The sequence below is a fragment of the Adiantum capillus-veneris genome, chromosome 7 (genome assembly GCF_014529385.1).
Source record: "Adiantum capillus-veneris isolate H3 chromosome 7, ASM1452938v2, whole genome shotgun sequence".
Classification (NCBI taxonomy): Eukaryota; Viridiplantae; Streptophyta; class Polypodiopsida; order Polypodiales; family Pteridaceae; genus Adiantum; species Adiantum capillus-veneris.
The window spans coordinates 141,855,384-141,868,895 of NC_140937.1; the positions used below are offsets into that span (position 1 = coordinate 141,855,384).

The window sequence follows — 13,512 nt, forward strand, 5'->3', positions numbered from 1 at the left end:
AGGCTTCTTGTTCCTTTTGAGGAGTAACTTGATCTAGAAGTCCCATGAATTGACGATACTTCTATCTATGGAGCGCATGAGATTAGGTCATTTTCTCAGAATCTAAGTGAAGCCTAATCGTCCGGCCACAACATATGAATGATTTGACTTGTCTGACTCAAGCGAAAGCTTTTTAGGACCAATATGATTTGAAACATGGAAGTTGATTTGCTCTCAAACATAGTTTTTTTTTTGGGGTGGGTGGGTTGTTTGGCCGGGGGGGGGGGGGGAGAGAGAGAGAGAGAGATCCATTGAGAATCATGGTTTGCCCAAAGTAAAGAGTCGTTTTTCATCTTTAGGAGAAAGTCCCAACCAAGTAGAAAGAGAAGAACCACTCAAGGCCATATGACAAAAACAAGATAAACAAATTTGTTTCAAAGTTAAAAGAATCATTTGAGAGAGAAGAAATGATAGATCTTATGCTTCTACTCTTGAAGAATCACATGTACATTCTATGAAGAACTATGAATTTTGAGATGGTGAAGTCCACAAGGAGGACACTAAGACAAACAAATTCTTGTATAGTTAAAAAAATCATTCAAGAGAAAATAAAGGATAGATCTTATGCTTCTTGGCTTGAGGAATCTCATGTAGATTCTATGGACAACTATGAGCTTTGAGATGGTGAAATCCACCAAAGCAAACAACACTAAGAATTCTACAATTTATCTCGAAGAGAGAGTTCTAGTACCTCTCCATACAAGTCATTAAAATATGAGGAAGGCATCCCTCACAAAAGGCTAGAGGAAAGATGGAGCATTGTGGTCATCCTCCTAGCAAAAGAGCAATAGCATCTTCCAAACTTTAGAAGAGGGGGAAAAAATGTCACCTTCCTCTTCTATGATGAATCATATGGGCACACGGATAATATTATCTAGGCATTTACGTGACCCTTGTAGGTAAGCAGTTTACAAAGGCCATCAAAGTCTGCCATGTTTGCTATGTACTTGAAAATCCACCAAACAATGACAGGCAACAAAGCCAAAAACTTGGTAGGATTGTCAAATAGTACTCACACGACAATTGCTAATAAACATAGCCAACAATGATGTTCTCACATCTTAGAGGTGCTTAAAACTAAAGAAAGATGAATGGACTTGCAATTTGAACGCTATCTTCTAAAAAAGATTCTTGCGAGAAACTTAGGCTTTATGTTACTATACAAAGGCCAAAATCTATATCAAATGTTATTAACCACACCATGGCAGTATCCAAGACATTTCTAAATGTTACCAAGCCTTCTAACAAGCAAGGAGACGAGACAAATGAGAAATCTTCTCAAATTGCTCGACCCAAAAATAGAGAATCATGAGTCTACAAAGGACACAAAAGCCTCTTGAAAAGAGGGAGCAACATACACATGCTTCAAGTGTGGGGAGCAAGTTTATTCATATCAAGCATGCATTTTAAGAGCTGAGAGGAGGGACAACCCACAAGCCTCTATGATTCTCTCTTCGGGAGACAAGGAGTAACCCCTAAGTTATACATGAGAAAGGTGCACATCTATAAATTGTGATATTCTAGTTGGAAGAAAGCTAGTCCTATGAAAGGTTGGGTAAAGTGCAACCTGAGTCACTATCGTAGAGCTGAGTCTCACATGGGGATAGTGAGCTCAGTGAAATTAGACGTTAGTACTGCTAAATTAAGGCGCTTCACTTGGGAGTTCAAAACCCATGTGGTAGACACCTTTTCAAAATGTTTCTTTTCTAACATAAGTAGAATACGTTTCTTAAAGTTTATCCACCGACATCGCAAGGGTTCCAATGAATTTTGAATGGTTACATTCTCCAAATCGAAGTCGATGAACTAAAACCATTCCAAATCATTCTGAGCCTTACATAACGGTTTTTGTTGAAAAAATTAATACTCTTGATACCATGTGGGACTCGGCTCTTAACAGAGCAAGAAAAATATTTTTTGGGTGGCAGCTATTGGAACTCCCACATACAGGAATTGAATCCGGGTCTTTACCCACACATCCACCTTAACCACTAGGTTACAACCTCGTTGGCTATACAATTCAGGTTTTGCATCAAGGGCACCTCGAATCCTCGGAACCAACATTTCACAACTGACACTCATAGAGCCTTTACAGACGGTGATTAGATACAAAGCCTCATTATTACAGCTGAGTTTCCAAGGCAGTCCTGACAACAGCTTTGAAGCTATATACAACGGCAGTTTTATGGCGGGCGTTTAGGATGCGGAAAGTACACATTACATCATATACCTATGGGAATGCTTTGCCTGTGTAACTCTGCCCCTTTTGGCAGAGTTACAGTAGTGAGGGGGTAGGTATAGAGAAGTCTAGAGATGACATCTGGAGCAGGAGCTAACCCCTGCCTTGCGACAAAAACCCTCCAAGACACTCATTTCTACAAACTTGCGATCATGACGCTGAAACCGCAAGCACTGTTTAACTTTCTAGACCAACTTGCAACCTTCATGTTGAGCACAAAGGTCGACGACAACTATACAAATCATGCACGTTCTAGGATACACTGTTACAAATTGCCTTAGCTTATCCCCTCCCTTATCCACATCGTGAAACACACTTTCTGTGCTGTCCTGTATCCGCCACGGCCATTGGATTGTGTGGGTCAAGTGACAACTCACACACTCTCTGTGCTTGCCTTAGTGACCACTTCATTTCAAGTCAGCATATTCACAAGAACAGCACTTCAACCATTCCCTCCAGCTTGCTGTACCTGGGTAAGGTGGGAAAATGACAAGTTTTTTATCCTAATAAGACAAGATCATGGCAAAAAGAGGTGTGTCTGAGTATGTATGCACACGTGCATTGTGCACGTCTGCCTGTCGGGGTCTACAACCTCCCTATGTGTGTTTATGAGAGTACACACACACCTTTAACTAGCGAATTTCAGTTCTGAATAGCCTGTTAAGTTTTTTCAGGAAAACTTCTGATAGCAACCCGCTTTAAGCTTTCCTTCCTCTTTTCTGAGTCTTGAAACATAGCCCTTATAAGGTTTTGTACCTGCCAGACAAAGCTCATTATGTGAAGCAAACGAACAAAAAGTATGCAGCAGCCACTTTGATCTGACGCATTGCATGCACAACAGAGGCATCTAACCCAAACCATATGATATAATGCCCTTGACTAATAGGAGGTTGAGCATACCTCAGTGGAAGAAAAGCCACAGAGGACTAGGCTGCCATTTTCCCAAGCCTTTGCAATGGATGTTGATGGCATGTTCAAAAGCTCTGCAAATATAAGAAAGAATTTTTATCGAAAACATCTGTATGGAATGAGCAGAAGACAATGCAGAAGATGAGGAAGACGCTAATTGCCTGATAGCCGAAGAAGCTTACACCAGGTCGGAACTAATTTTCCTATTTCATTCAAGGAACCAATATTTTCGGCACCTGTGGTTTCTTGCATTCCAGTATCCACCAAACTTTGCATCAGTGGAAGCATTCGATCATCAAGAGCAAGAATAAGCTCATGAAGCTGCAGACACAACAATCATCAATATTATGTACAACAAAACATATCAGGCATCATGTGAAGCCACAAGTAAGAACGAAACCTGTCCACACTCTCTATGATCCAAGTCTTCAATGTCAAGAATTTCAGTTACTATTCGCCCAAATATTGATGTCATCAAATATCCCATAGAGCTTGCATAAATACTATGCACCATCACTGGCTTCCAAAGCATCCGAACCTTCTCCAAATTCATGACAATCTAAACTTGAACAAGCCAGCACATCATGAAATGATTACATTGAACACAGACTTAGGAAGCTACTTCAAAAACGTAGGAGAGGTCAGACTCGAGCGCCAAAACCAAAAAAATCTGTACGCAACACTTCACACAATAAAGAACCTACTTGGTTGATGCCTCCAATCTTTCTCTGCGAAGCCCCCTGAACCCATGTGTAATGGATTATATCTGTGCACTATGTATCATATTCCTATCATGGGATTCTATCAACCTTGCCTTTCAGATACAATTTCACATTCTGTCTCCCATTCTATTCTACCTGCCACATATGAATTCTATGTTGCAAACTTTCTTCTTTTTGTATGGGTCAACATCAGTATCCTACTGCACACTTGCATACTTATCTATCCAGAAAACTTTAATGGTTACACAAGACTTGTAGACAGGTTTAAGTACTACTTGTTTGCTAATTTGTACTGGCCGCAAGTGAGTTAAAACCATGAAGTACTGCAGGAAATTTGGAAGAATACATTGTAGTTTCTTTTAGTAACAAATTCACCTGATCAAGGGAAAGGCTAGCCATCTCATAAGAGCGAACTTCATGAGTGGATCGAAATCCATTCCCTTCATCAAGAGCCTGAAATTCACAAGAAGAAAGACAAAACTAAGAGCCTGCAATTCATAGACATGCTTTTAATGAAAATGCATATAACAATGATACCTTATTGAGGTTTGCAAGGCTCAACAGGAGTTGCTGCTTCAGAATTTTATTTGCCAATTCTTGAAACAGAGGGAAAAGGTCCACGAACATACATGTCTCCTTCAGCTCTGCAGGAAACATGCCACCATACTGCACAAAAATGATCACTGCAGGAACTTTTGCTGATAACAGAACCACAAAAATCTAGCACTCAAATGAAACTTGTGATTTGTTGACAATCAATGTTCACATCCTTTAGTTCTAGCAATGAAAGAGGATTCATTGGGCCCATTTCAAAAAGAGGCCACTGCCAACTAGAAATGCAAGAACTCTCCGCATCCAGATTTTGGAGATTAATACACGAGTGAGCTTTGATTGATTGATAGACTTTTCACACAGACAAACAGCACCGCATGACATTGGTATTAGAGTCATCTTCAAATCCTATGTTTGAATGCCATTCTTCGTTTATGAAGAACTAATTTCTGTCATTGCAACCACCGCGGATAACCGAGAGTGTAACATGAGCCTTCAACCAACATAAGCAATAGTACTGGCAATTGGTAATCTTAACCCATAGATTAATGCCTACAAGCAGACAAGAGCACGTGCACTTAATAAGAAAATGGCAGCCATGTATAGCAGTTAGGCCACTGCAGGTTCTTTTAGACATCACCGACCGCTTCACTCATCAAGCACAGCAGACATTGACAGCGTGCAGCAACCGGGCCAACAATACCCGCAAACCCACATAGCCAGCATGCTCAAGCGTTACTAGAGGCAGGCCCCAAAGATAAGTATATTCTAGACCAGCTACTAGCAACAATAATCGGCTCACGGCCACCAACACTGGAACAACACACAACTCTTGAGCGTCACTGGTGGCGGAGGTGGGTTTTTTTTTTTTGTTTTGTTTTAGCGGGGGTCAGCACACAATACCAAAGGCACCCACCGTAGTCAAGTCCCAAAGGGCATCACAAGATGCCTCACAAACAATAGCAAAGAGGCTCTTTTGATTGTGTCAATGTGCATGCATCAGTGGACAATACCATGAACAACCTCTATGATGAAGTCTGTAAACTAAAATTTGTGGCGGCAGCAATGGGTCATGAATCAAGACGTGCCTTGTTTCTTTGAAGAAGTTTATCCGATTCATTCTAACATGTCTAATTTCCTAACTAGTGCTAAGATTAAGGTCTCCCACTGCCAATCATGGTACTAAAGAAGAACTACAGCTTGCATGCCATACTTGCAAGAAACCATCACAAACAAATCATTCTTTGCCCTTCCATCTTCAATCCCAATTTGAATGGTAAAGTTTTCTAGAGTATTTTGTAGCTTCATTTGCATGCGCAGTGTGTAGAGTAGGTCACAATTTGACTTATCTTTATGGTCACCCCCATTATTAGATGGACATGATAAGAATCGGGTTTTTAGTTCTGGATGGAAATTTGTGTGCTGTGCTTGGTGAATCTTTAACTAGCATTCTCAAGAACATATTATGATTTTGCCAAAATTTGAAGGTGAACCCTTGCATTTACTGGAAGGTCATATTCAAAAAGACCACCAGAATTTTTTATTGCACGGAGCTTTATAGCTGGAAAAATGCATTGTAGAAATCTCAAAACAATATAGAGAATCCTGCACCTGATAATTGAGGGCAAGGCTTTCATGAGCAAGATAAAGGCAGTCATTATGATGGACTATTGCTTCCAAACTTAGCTCCTTCAGCTCCTTCGCAAGCTGCACATAATCCAGAATGATAAAGAGATCGAAAATTCACATTTGAGTCAAAACCAACATGCACTGTTTCTAACCTTCACAGGTACAATAGCTGCATAAAGTAGAAAAGCATCTCGAGCAGCATGATAAAGCTCCAATGACATTTTTGCAGCTACAACACAAGCATCCTGCAATTAAATTGTTGGTTGCCAAGAACTTGTGCAAATAGCTCTCAAAAGCCACTATTTTTCAGTTGGACCTTACCGCCAATACACCATGTACTATGTCCACTAGCTGTTTAGCAGCATGCGAAATCACACAATGCTCAGGCTGAAAAAGCAGCTCCATCCTATTCTGTTCCCCACTCGCATGAGTGCCTCTTGAAGCTCGTTTACCGTCTTTCTGCATGATCAAATCTCTCTCTCTCTCTCTCTCTCTCTCTCTCTCTCTCTCTCTCTCTCTCTCTCTCTCTCTGCCTGCAAACACACTGTAACAGACTACACAGCAGCAGTCATAGCAGCGCACAGGTGCAGACACAACAGTACGCACAGGCAGGCAGCTTACAGCAGTGCAGTGTGGGATTTGGGCACTGTCGAAGGCGGCACACAACAGCAGACTTGCTGGTTCGCACAGCCCTGTTGGTCTTCGCACTGGGGCCGTTAAGATGGAGGTCATGAGCGCTTCAGCAGTTTGCGAGTCCCATACGAAGGCGACCTTCATGCTTACAAACAAGCGGATAACACAAGTGGAAAGGGAGATGAAGGAATGGAAAGCAGAGATGGAAGGATGGTGGAAGGAGAAGGCCAACCTTCTTCAAATGTTCCTCAACGAAGGCACGCAATGGAAGAAGGAGAAACAGGACCTGCATGTAGTGATACAAGCACTTAAGGCGGATTCACAAGCACTCAAAGAAGAGGTCTCAGCCCTCAAGCGAGAGCTTGCTGATAGAGCAAGCAATGGACTAGAGGAAGGTGAATTCCAACCCTCGATGATAAGAGGAAATCAAGGTCATCAAGGAACACATACGGATGATCAAAGAGGAAGAGAAACAAAATGGGGCGAAGACGTCTTCGTGGGTGGATGTAATCACGAAGACACGGAAGGAGGCGGATGAGGCCGAGAAATGAATAGAAGTCGCTAAGAAAGGGAAAGGGAAAGAAACCACGTCTATCCCCACTCCAATCATCAACATGACTTTAGAAGAAGAGCAGCGAAGGAAGACTAGAGCTTTGCACATACGAATAACCGATCTAAAAGACCGAGATGATGTGGAAGGGGAAGTCAAAGAACTTCTCCGCATGATAGGTAGTGAGGCTACTCATACAAAGGCATGGAGGGTAGGGAAGAAGACACAAGGAAATGGGGAGACTTCAAAAGGAAGAGCTCTAATCATGTTCTTCCCATCCATGGTGGCAAAGAAGGACTTCTTGAAGAAGCGTCCTTCACTAAAGAAAACGGGCATATTCCTTGGAGATGACCTCACACTCACACAGCTTGCTCGTATGAAAGAAGGTATGCCCGAGATAATGACAGCTCGAGAGAAAGGGAAAGTGGCCTTCTATAGGGATGGACGAGTGGTTATTCTGGAGAAGCGCCCCGCATGACGGCACGAGATGTCACAAGACGGGCACCACGTGCCAATAGAAAAGAACAAACTGAACAGGCTTTTAACACTTCAATAACAACTGAACTGAAAGAGAGACGACACGCGACACATAGTGGCGGAATTCCACCCCAGAGAGTATTGGCCCTAAACCTTGGCGCCCCTTTCGGTATTTCTTTATATTGCATCAACACAGTACAAGCCGGTACTCCAGACTTTGCACCTTCTCCAGGAAGCATGCCAGAGAATGAGCCCTAGCCCATATTTAAAGGCCCTTGGCCTGAAAAGCAGTTACAGTGAAAAGCCTTCAAAACTCAAAAGCTTCTGGTCCAAAAAGCAATGCCAAAAGCTGCCAACGCAATTTACAAAAATACTTACAGCCTGCCATGTCATCAGCCAACGCAAAACGAAGAAACCCGTACAACCTGCCACGTCATCATGTCAATGCAATTTTCAAAAATTTGCCACGTCATCAGTTTTGGCGTGTGTCCGGATCCTGCTTTATTTTAATCCTTTATGTCACTTGGGGCCCCATCGGACGAGGTCCCCATAAGTTAATAGGACTTCTTCTTCTACTGCTACTTGTTCTTCATAGGGTTTAGGCCCTCGGCCAGCAAATGTAAGTTGGCTCCATTCTTTAGGGTTTTGCCACGTCAGCAGTTTGTTACATCTCCCCTTCTTGAAAGAGTAATCGTCCGCAATTACAGCAAATCTGCAAAACAACTCAAGTTAGCTAAAAAAAAATTCCGAGGGTCATCCCGAGGGACATTCCGAGGAACAATCAGTTTGCTCTTTTTATTAAGGAGTTAGCTTTTCCTTTCTGCTCTTTTGATCAAGGAGTTAGCTTCTCCTTTCGACTGTTTTGATCAAGGAGTTAGCTTCTCCTTTCTTCCAGATTGGAACTCTTGATATTCCGGCGTAGTAAAATTAGCCATCACACCCAGACCGTACTGATCTTCCACGGGTAACTTGATGCACTAAAAAATTACATACCCAAGCAATCTCATCCAATTAGGAATATTCAGTAGTTGGCACACCACAAATGCTCACATATGCATGTTACAAGACATAGAAACATAAAGCAGCCGATGAACACTCCTCCCGCATAACCTAACAAGGTCCGGGCCGGGAGATATTCAACGACTCCCTCATCACTCCTCCCGCATAACCTAAAAAGGTCCGGGCCGGGAGATATAGAGGTCTTTTACAACCAAACGCACCCCACACCGCAGCCTGCGTTGTTTGGAGATGCTGAGAGTAACCACTGCTCAGACTTCTTAATATTCCTCCCGCATAACCATCCAGGTCCGGGCCAGGAGTCACAACAACAATTATTTTACAAGCATACAACCAAACGCTCCCTAGGCATCGGCCTGCGTCATTCGGAGGTTTTCTAGCATACAGCGGAACGCTCCCCAGGCATCGGCCTGCGTCGTTCCGAGGTTCAGACAATACTAAAACAATATTTCTCACTTCTACACTCGAGAGTAAAATCACCAATCAATGAAACCAATATTAAAACTAGAGTCAAACATTTCAAATCGGCACCAAGACAGGTTCAAAACAGATACCATCCATTTCAAACAAAGTTTCAAACAATACTTTCTCAAACAAAGTTCCAAAGTATCTAAGTATAAAACAATTAGAGAGTTCATTCAGGATTTTGTTCGGACAACCGAACTTTGAGGACGACTCGCTTGCCCTTCTGCATCACGGTGATGGTTCGGTTCCGGACTTGGAGAGTCGCATCATTCTTGTCATGCCAAGGCATGCCTAATAGAACGTCACAATTGCCCAACTTCATGATGTGGAAATCAGCTTTTCCATGATAATCTTGAATAGTCACTGGAAGAGCACCAATGAGCGGTACTACTTTCTGAGTTTGCCCTGTGGCTAGCTCAGCTTCAATTTCTCCACCCTCTGCATCATAATCAAAGTGCATCTGCTTTAAGAATTATGGATGGATGAAGTTCTCTGTAGCTCCGGGGTCAAAGAAAATAAGGGCTTTGAAGCCATTGACTTTGCCATATGCTCGCCAGGTCCTTGGAACATGCGGTTGTGTCGCGAAAAACTCCACCATTGCATAACATTATCTTTAAGAAATCCCGCTGCTCGAGAAATCTTGGATTCTTCTGTATAGTTCCCTAAAAGCATAGATGTTGTCGAATTGCTGTAGGAACTGCAATGCTTTCTTGCGATCTTTCACCCCGGAAAAAGTGAAAAATTTGACTATCGTGCCACGATCTTTGAAATCTTTGGGTTGGTTTGGCGCATATCCCAGGTATGGATAATAAGGGTATCCATATGGGCTCCAACCATTGTAGCCTGGTGGCGGTGGTGGTGGAGGTGGGGGCAATGGTGGTGGCAAAGGCGGTTACACTGGATCAAGGTAAGACGGCTGCACCATATTCCTGAAGACTCCCCCGATTGGAACAGACGGCTGAGAAGGTTGCCGGTTGGAAGCTCTCGTACTTTCTGGTGTCGGACGAGGAGGTACCACCTGGGGCATCAGAGGGGGTAGCATGTAGTTCAAAAATTGCTGAAAACTTTGCAGCATCGGAAGATTTTGCTGAGGATGCCGCGAAAGAATGTCGCGGAGTTCGTTGAGCAGGAACTGCAAATATTCTGTTGAATCCATGAATTCCAAGTATTGGGTTCTTAATTGGCTTATGCCCTGTAAGACACTGCGGTGAAGACAGGAGCGCGCCCAATGCGCGATGAAGTAAGGGTGGGAGTGGCTAATAAGTCCGGGTTGGAGGGCGAAGATACCTCAAATAAAATTCCAAAAGCTATCTGCTCTTTTGTAGGACCGGTATGCTTTCAGAAAAGCACACGCCTGATGCTCTGATACCACTGTCACAAGACGGGCACCACGTGCCAATAGAAAAGAACAGACTGAACAGACTTTTAACACTTCAATAACAACTGAACTGAAAGAGAGAGACGACACGCAACACGGAGTGGCGGAATTCCACCCCAGAGAGTATTGGCCCCAAACCTTGGCGCCTCTTTCAGTATTTCTTTATATTGCATCAACACAGTACAAGCCGGTACTCCAAACTTTGCACCTTCTCCAGGAAGCAGAGAATGAGCCCTAGCCTCATATTTAAAGGCCCTTGGCCTGAAAAGCAGTTACAATGAAAAGCCTTCAAAACTCAAAAGCTTCTGGTCCAAAAAGCAATGTCAAAAGCTGCCAACGCAATTTACAGAAATCCGTACAACCTGCCACGTCATCATGTCAGTGCAATTTTCGAAAACCTGCCACGTCATCAGTTTTGGCGTGTGTCGGGATCCTGCTTTATTCTAATCCTTTATGTTATTTGGGGCCCCATCGGACGGGGTCCCCATAAGTTAATAGGACTTCTTCTTCTTCTGCTACTTGTTCTTCTTAGGGTTTAGGTCCCTCGGCCGGCATATGTAAGTTGGCTCCATTCTTTAGGGTTTTGCCACGTCAGCAGTTTGTTACACGAGACCTGTGGGACCACACTCAGAGTGGCTACATGCAATTGTAATGGATCTTTGCGCCTTGATGTAGGGACCTTTGAGGATAGTTTCACAAGGAGAGACATCATTTTCTACTCTGAGACGCATCAAGCCCCGGGGCAGTCCATGCCACATGTGAGCGGATACAGATGGGAGACAAGTTGCAGACAGGAGACTCGATCAGAGCGCAGAGGACGAGGTTCAAGAGGAGTGGCAGTCTTATTCAAGGAGGAGCTACACTCTCTGATACATATAGCTCGGAGGGACGAGCATGCGAGGTACATGTGGGTGAGACTAAAGGCAGAGATAGGCAGATATCTCTACATCGCTATTTGTTGTTTTCCTCCTAGTACGTCAGTATATGCATCACCTAGAGGATTATCACGTATTATCACGTATTATCTTCCGCCGCCTAGTGCGACGAAAGAAGAGGGCTTACGTATCTCAATTAGAGCGTGATCTGTATCAGCTGTTTATGAGTCAGGACTCTAGTGAGGCATGGAGGCTTTTCAATGAGCACTCTCCACTGCCAGCCATCACTTCCACAAAGACATGGGGGGAATATGCTACATCTCTCTATACAAAATCGGGGCAGCCACCTGTGCTTGACCCTCCAGAGGCATGCCCAGAAACATGTACTTTCTTTACTGCTGAGAGGCTAAGGAAAGCCATTGACAAGATGAAGACAGGAAGAGCACAGGATCATCATGGTCTGGTAGCAGAGCACTTTATCCATGCCAAAGATATGCTTGCAGAGCCTCTTGCTATGATGTTTAATAGAGCCATGTATGAGGGTTTCCCTGAGACTTGGAGTATGTCCACTATTGTGCCTATCTTCAAGTCGGGAGATCCTATGCTTCCCGGGAATTACCGAACCATCATGGTTGGTCACACTCTGGCTAGGCTATATGCATCAATTCTTGAGCATGAGTTAAGTGGATGGGCAGAGAGAGAGGGCATACGGGCAGCAGGACAGGCAGGATGCAGGAGAGGTTTTTCCACTCTTGACCAGATTTTGACACTCAGAGCCATTATTGAGGAGGGTAGACACCATGGCAGGAGGATATATTGTATCTTTGTGGATTTCCGCAAAGCCTTTGATACAGTGCCACGAGCCAGACTCATACGCAAATTGCAAGACAAGGGGGTGCCCACAGAGCTGATATGGGGGATCTTAGCTTTATACAGGACAGTGGTAGGACAGGTACGCACTATTCAGGGCATGTCCGGCATGGTTCACTCCACCATTGGAATGAAGCAGGGTTGTCCCTTATCTCCGACTCTCTTTGGTATATATGTAGATGGGTTTTCAGATTATGTACATACAGAGGGTGATAGAGGTGCTCAGCTTGGAGGGACATGGATTCCATTGCTATTATATGCTGATGATATTGTGTTGATCTCCGATTCTCCAGAAGGATCTGGGGGATCTTAGCTTTATACAAGATAGTGGTAGGACAGGTACGCACTACTCAGGGCATGTCCGACATGGTTCACTCCACCATTGGGGTGAAGCAGGGTTGTCCCCTATCTCTGACTCTCTTTGGTATATATGTAGAGTTTTCAGATTATGTACATACAGAAGGTGATAGAGGTGCTCAGCTTGCAGGAACATGGATTCCGTTGCTATTATATGCTGATGATATTGTGTTGATCTCCGATTCTCCAGAATCAGATGCAGCGTCTTTTGGATGCATTGCATGTATTTGCACGGGACAGTGGATTGTCTGTGAACCTTGGTAAGACCAAGGTAACGCAGTGGCGTTCATACTCTCGAGTTAGCCAAGAAGAAATAAAAAGCCTCTTGAATTTCAGCCATTTAACTGGCGCAGTCTTGTTTAATAGAAGCGTGGACCACCAAGTTCGAGCATTCCCCTTTAAGTAAGAGGCAGCTCTCCGAATTTTAGAGTGCTCTAAGTAACGCCCTCCCGCGAAAGTGATGTCAAACTGCTATACAAAAGACAAAGCCTTCGAAGCATCTCTATAACCAAAAAATGTGTCGAATTTAATTGACTGTCCACCTTCCTTAAACTCTCGGATTTCTTGCTTTTGTCTTCCAGAAAGTCACACTGGTTGGCTTTGTAAAAATTCTTCTTCTTTGCATGAAAGTTGCTATCATCAGAGTCCGAACTGTCTGTAGACGAGTCCTCTGTAGAATTGTCAATCACGGGGCAAGATTTAGACTTCTTTGCCTTTTTTCTTGCCCTTTCCAAAGCGTTGCTTTTTGCTTCCCTTTTTGCCTTTTTTGTCTTCTTCGCTCGAGTCAGATGAGCTAGAAG

General features: G+C 43.5%; 1 protein-coding gene across 1 annotated transcript in view; it reads right to left on the reverse strand.

Annotated features, from left to right (window-relative positions):
- Positions 1-2,122: 2,122 nt before the first annotated feature.
- ATZW10 (centromere/kinetochore protein, putative (ZW10)) overlaps positions 2,123-13,512 on the reverse strand; it is a 39,569-nt gene continuing 28,179 nt past the window's right edge. Inside the window, exons 6-15 of the mRNA XM_086516579.1 lie at positions 6,412-6,549; positions 6,243-6,335; positions 6,073-6,168; positions 4,447-4,575; positions 4,285-4,362; positions 3,588-3,746; positions 3,349-3,508; positions 3,179-3,261; positions 2,905-3,034; positions 2,123-2,747 (exon numbers count right to left, since the gene is read on the reverse strand). Of these exons, the coding sequence (XP_086372705.1) occupies positions 2,939-3,034; positions 3,179-3,261; positions 3,349-3,508; positions 3,588-3,746; positions 4,285-4,362; positions 4,447-4,575; positions 6,073-6,168; positions 6,243-6,335; positions 6,412-6,549 (1,032 nt within the window). The 3' untranslated portion in view covers positions 2,123-2,747; positions 2,905-2,938. The remainder of the gene's footprint in view (positions 2,748-2,904; positions 3,035-3,178; positions 3,262-3,348; positions 3,509-3,587; positions 3,747-4,284; positions 4,363-4,446; positions 4,576-6,072; positions 6,169-6,242; positions 6,336-6,411; positions 6,550-13,512) is intronic.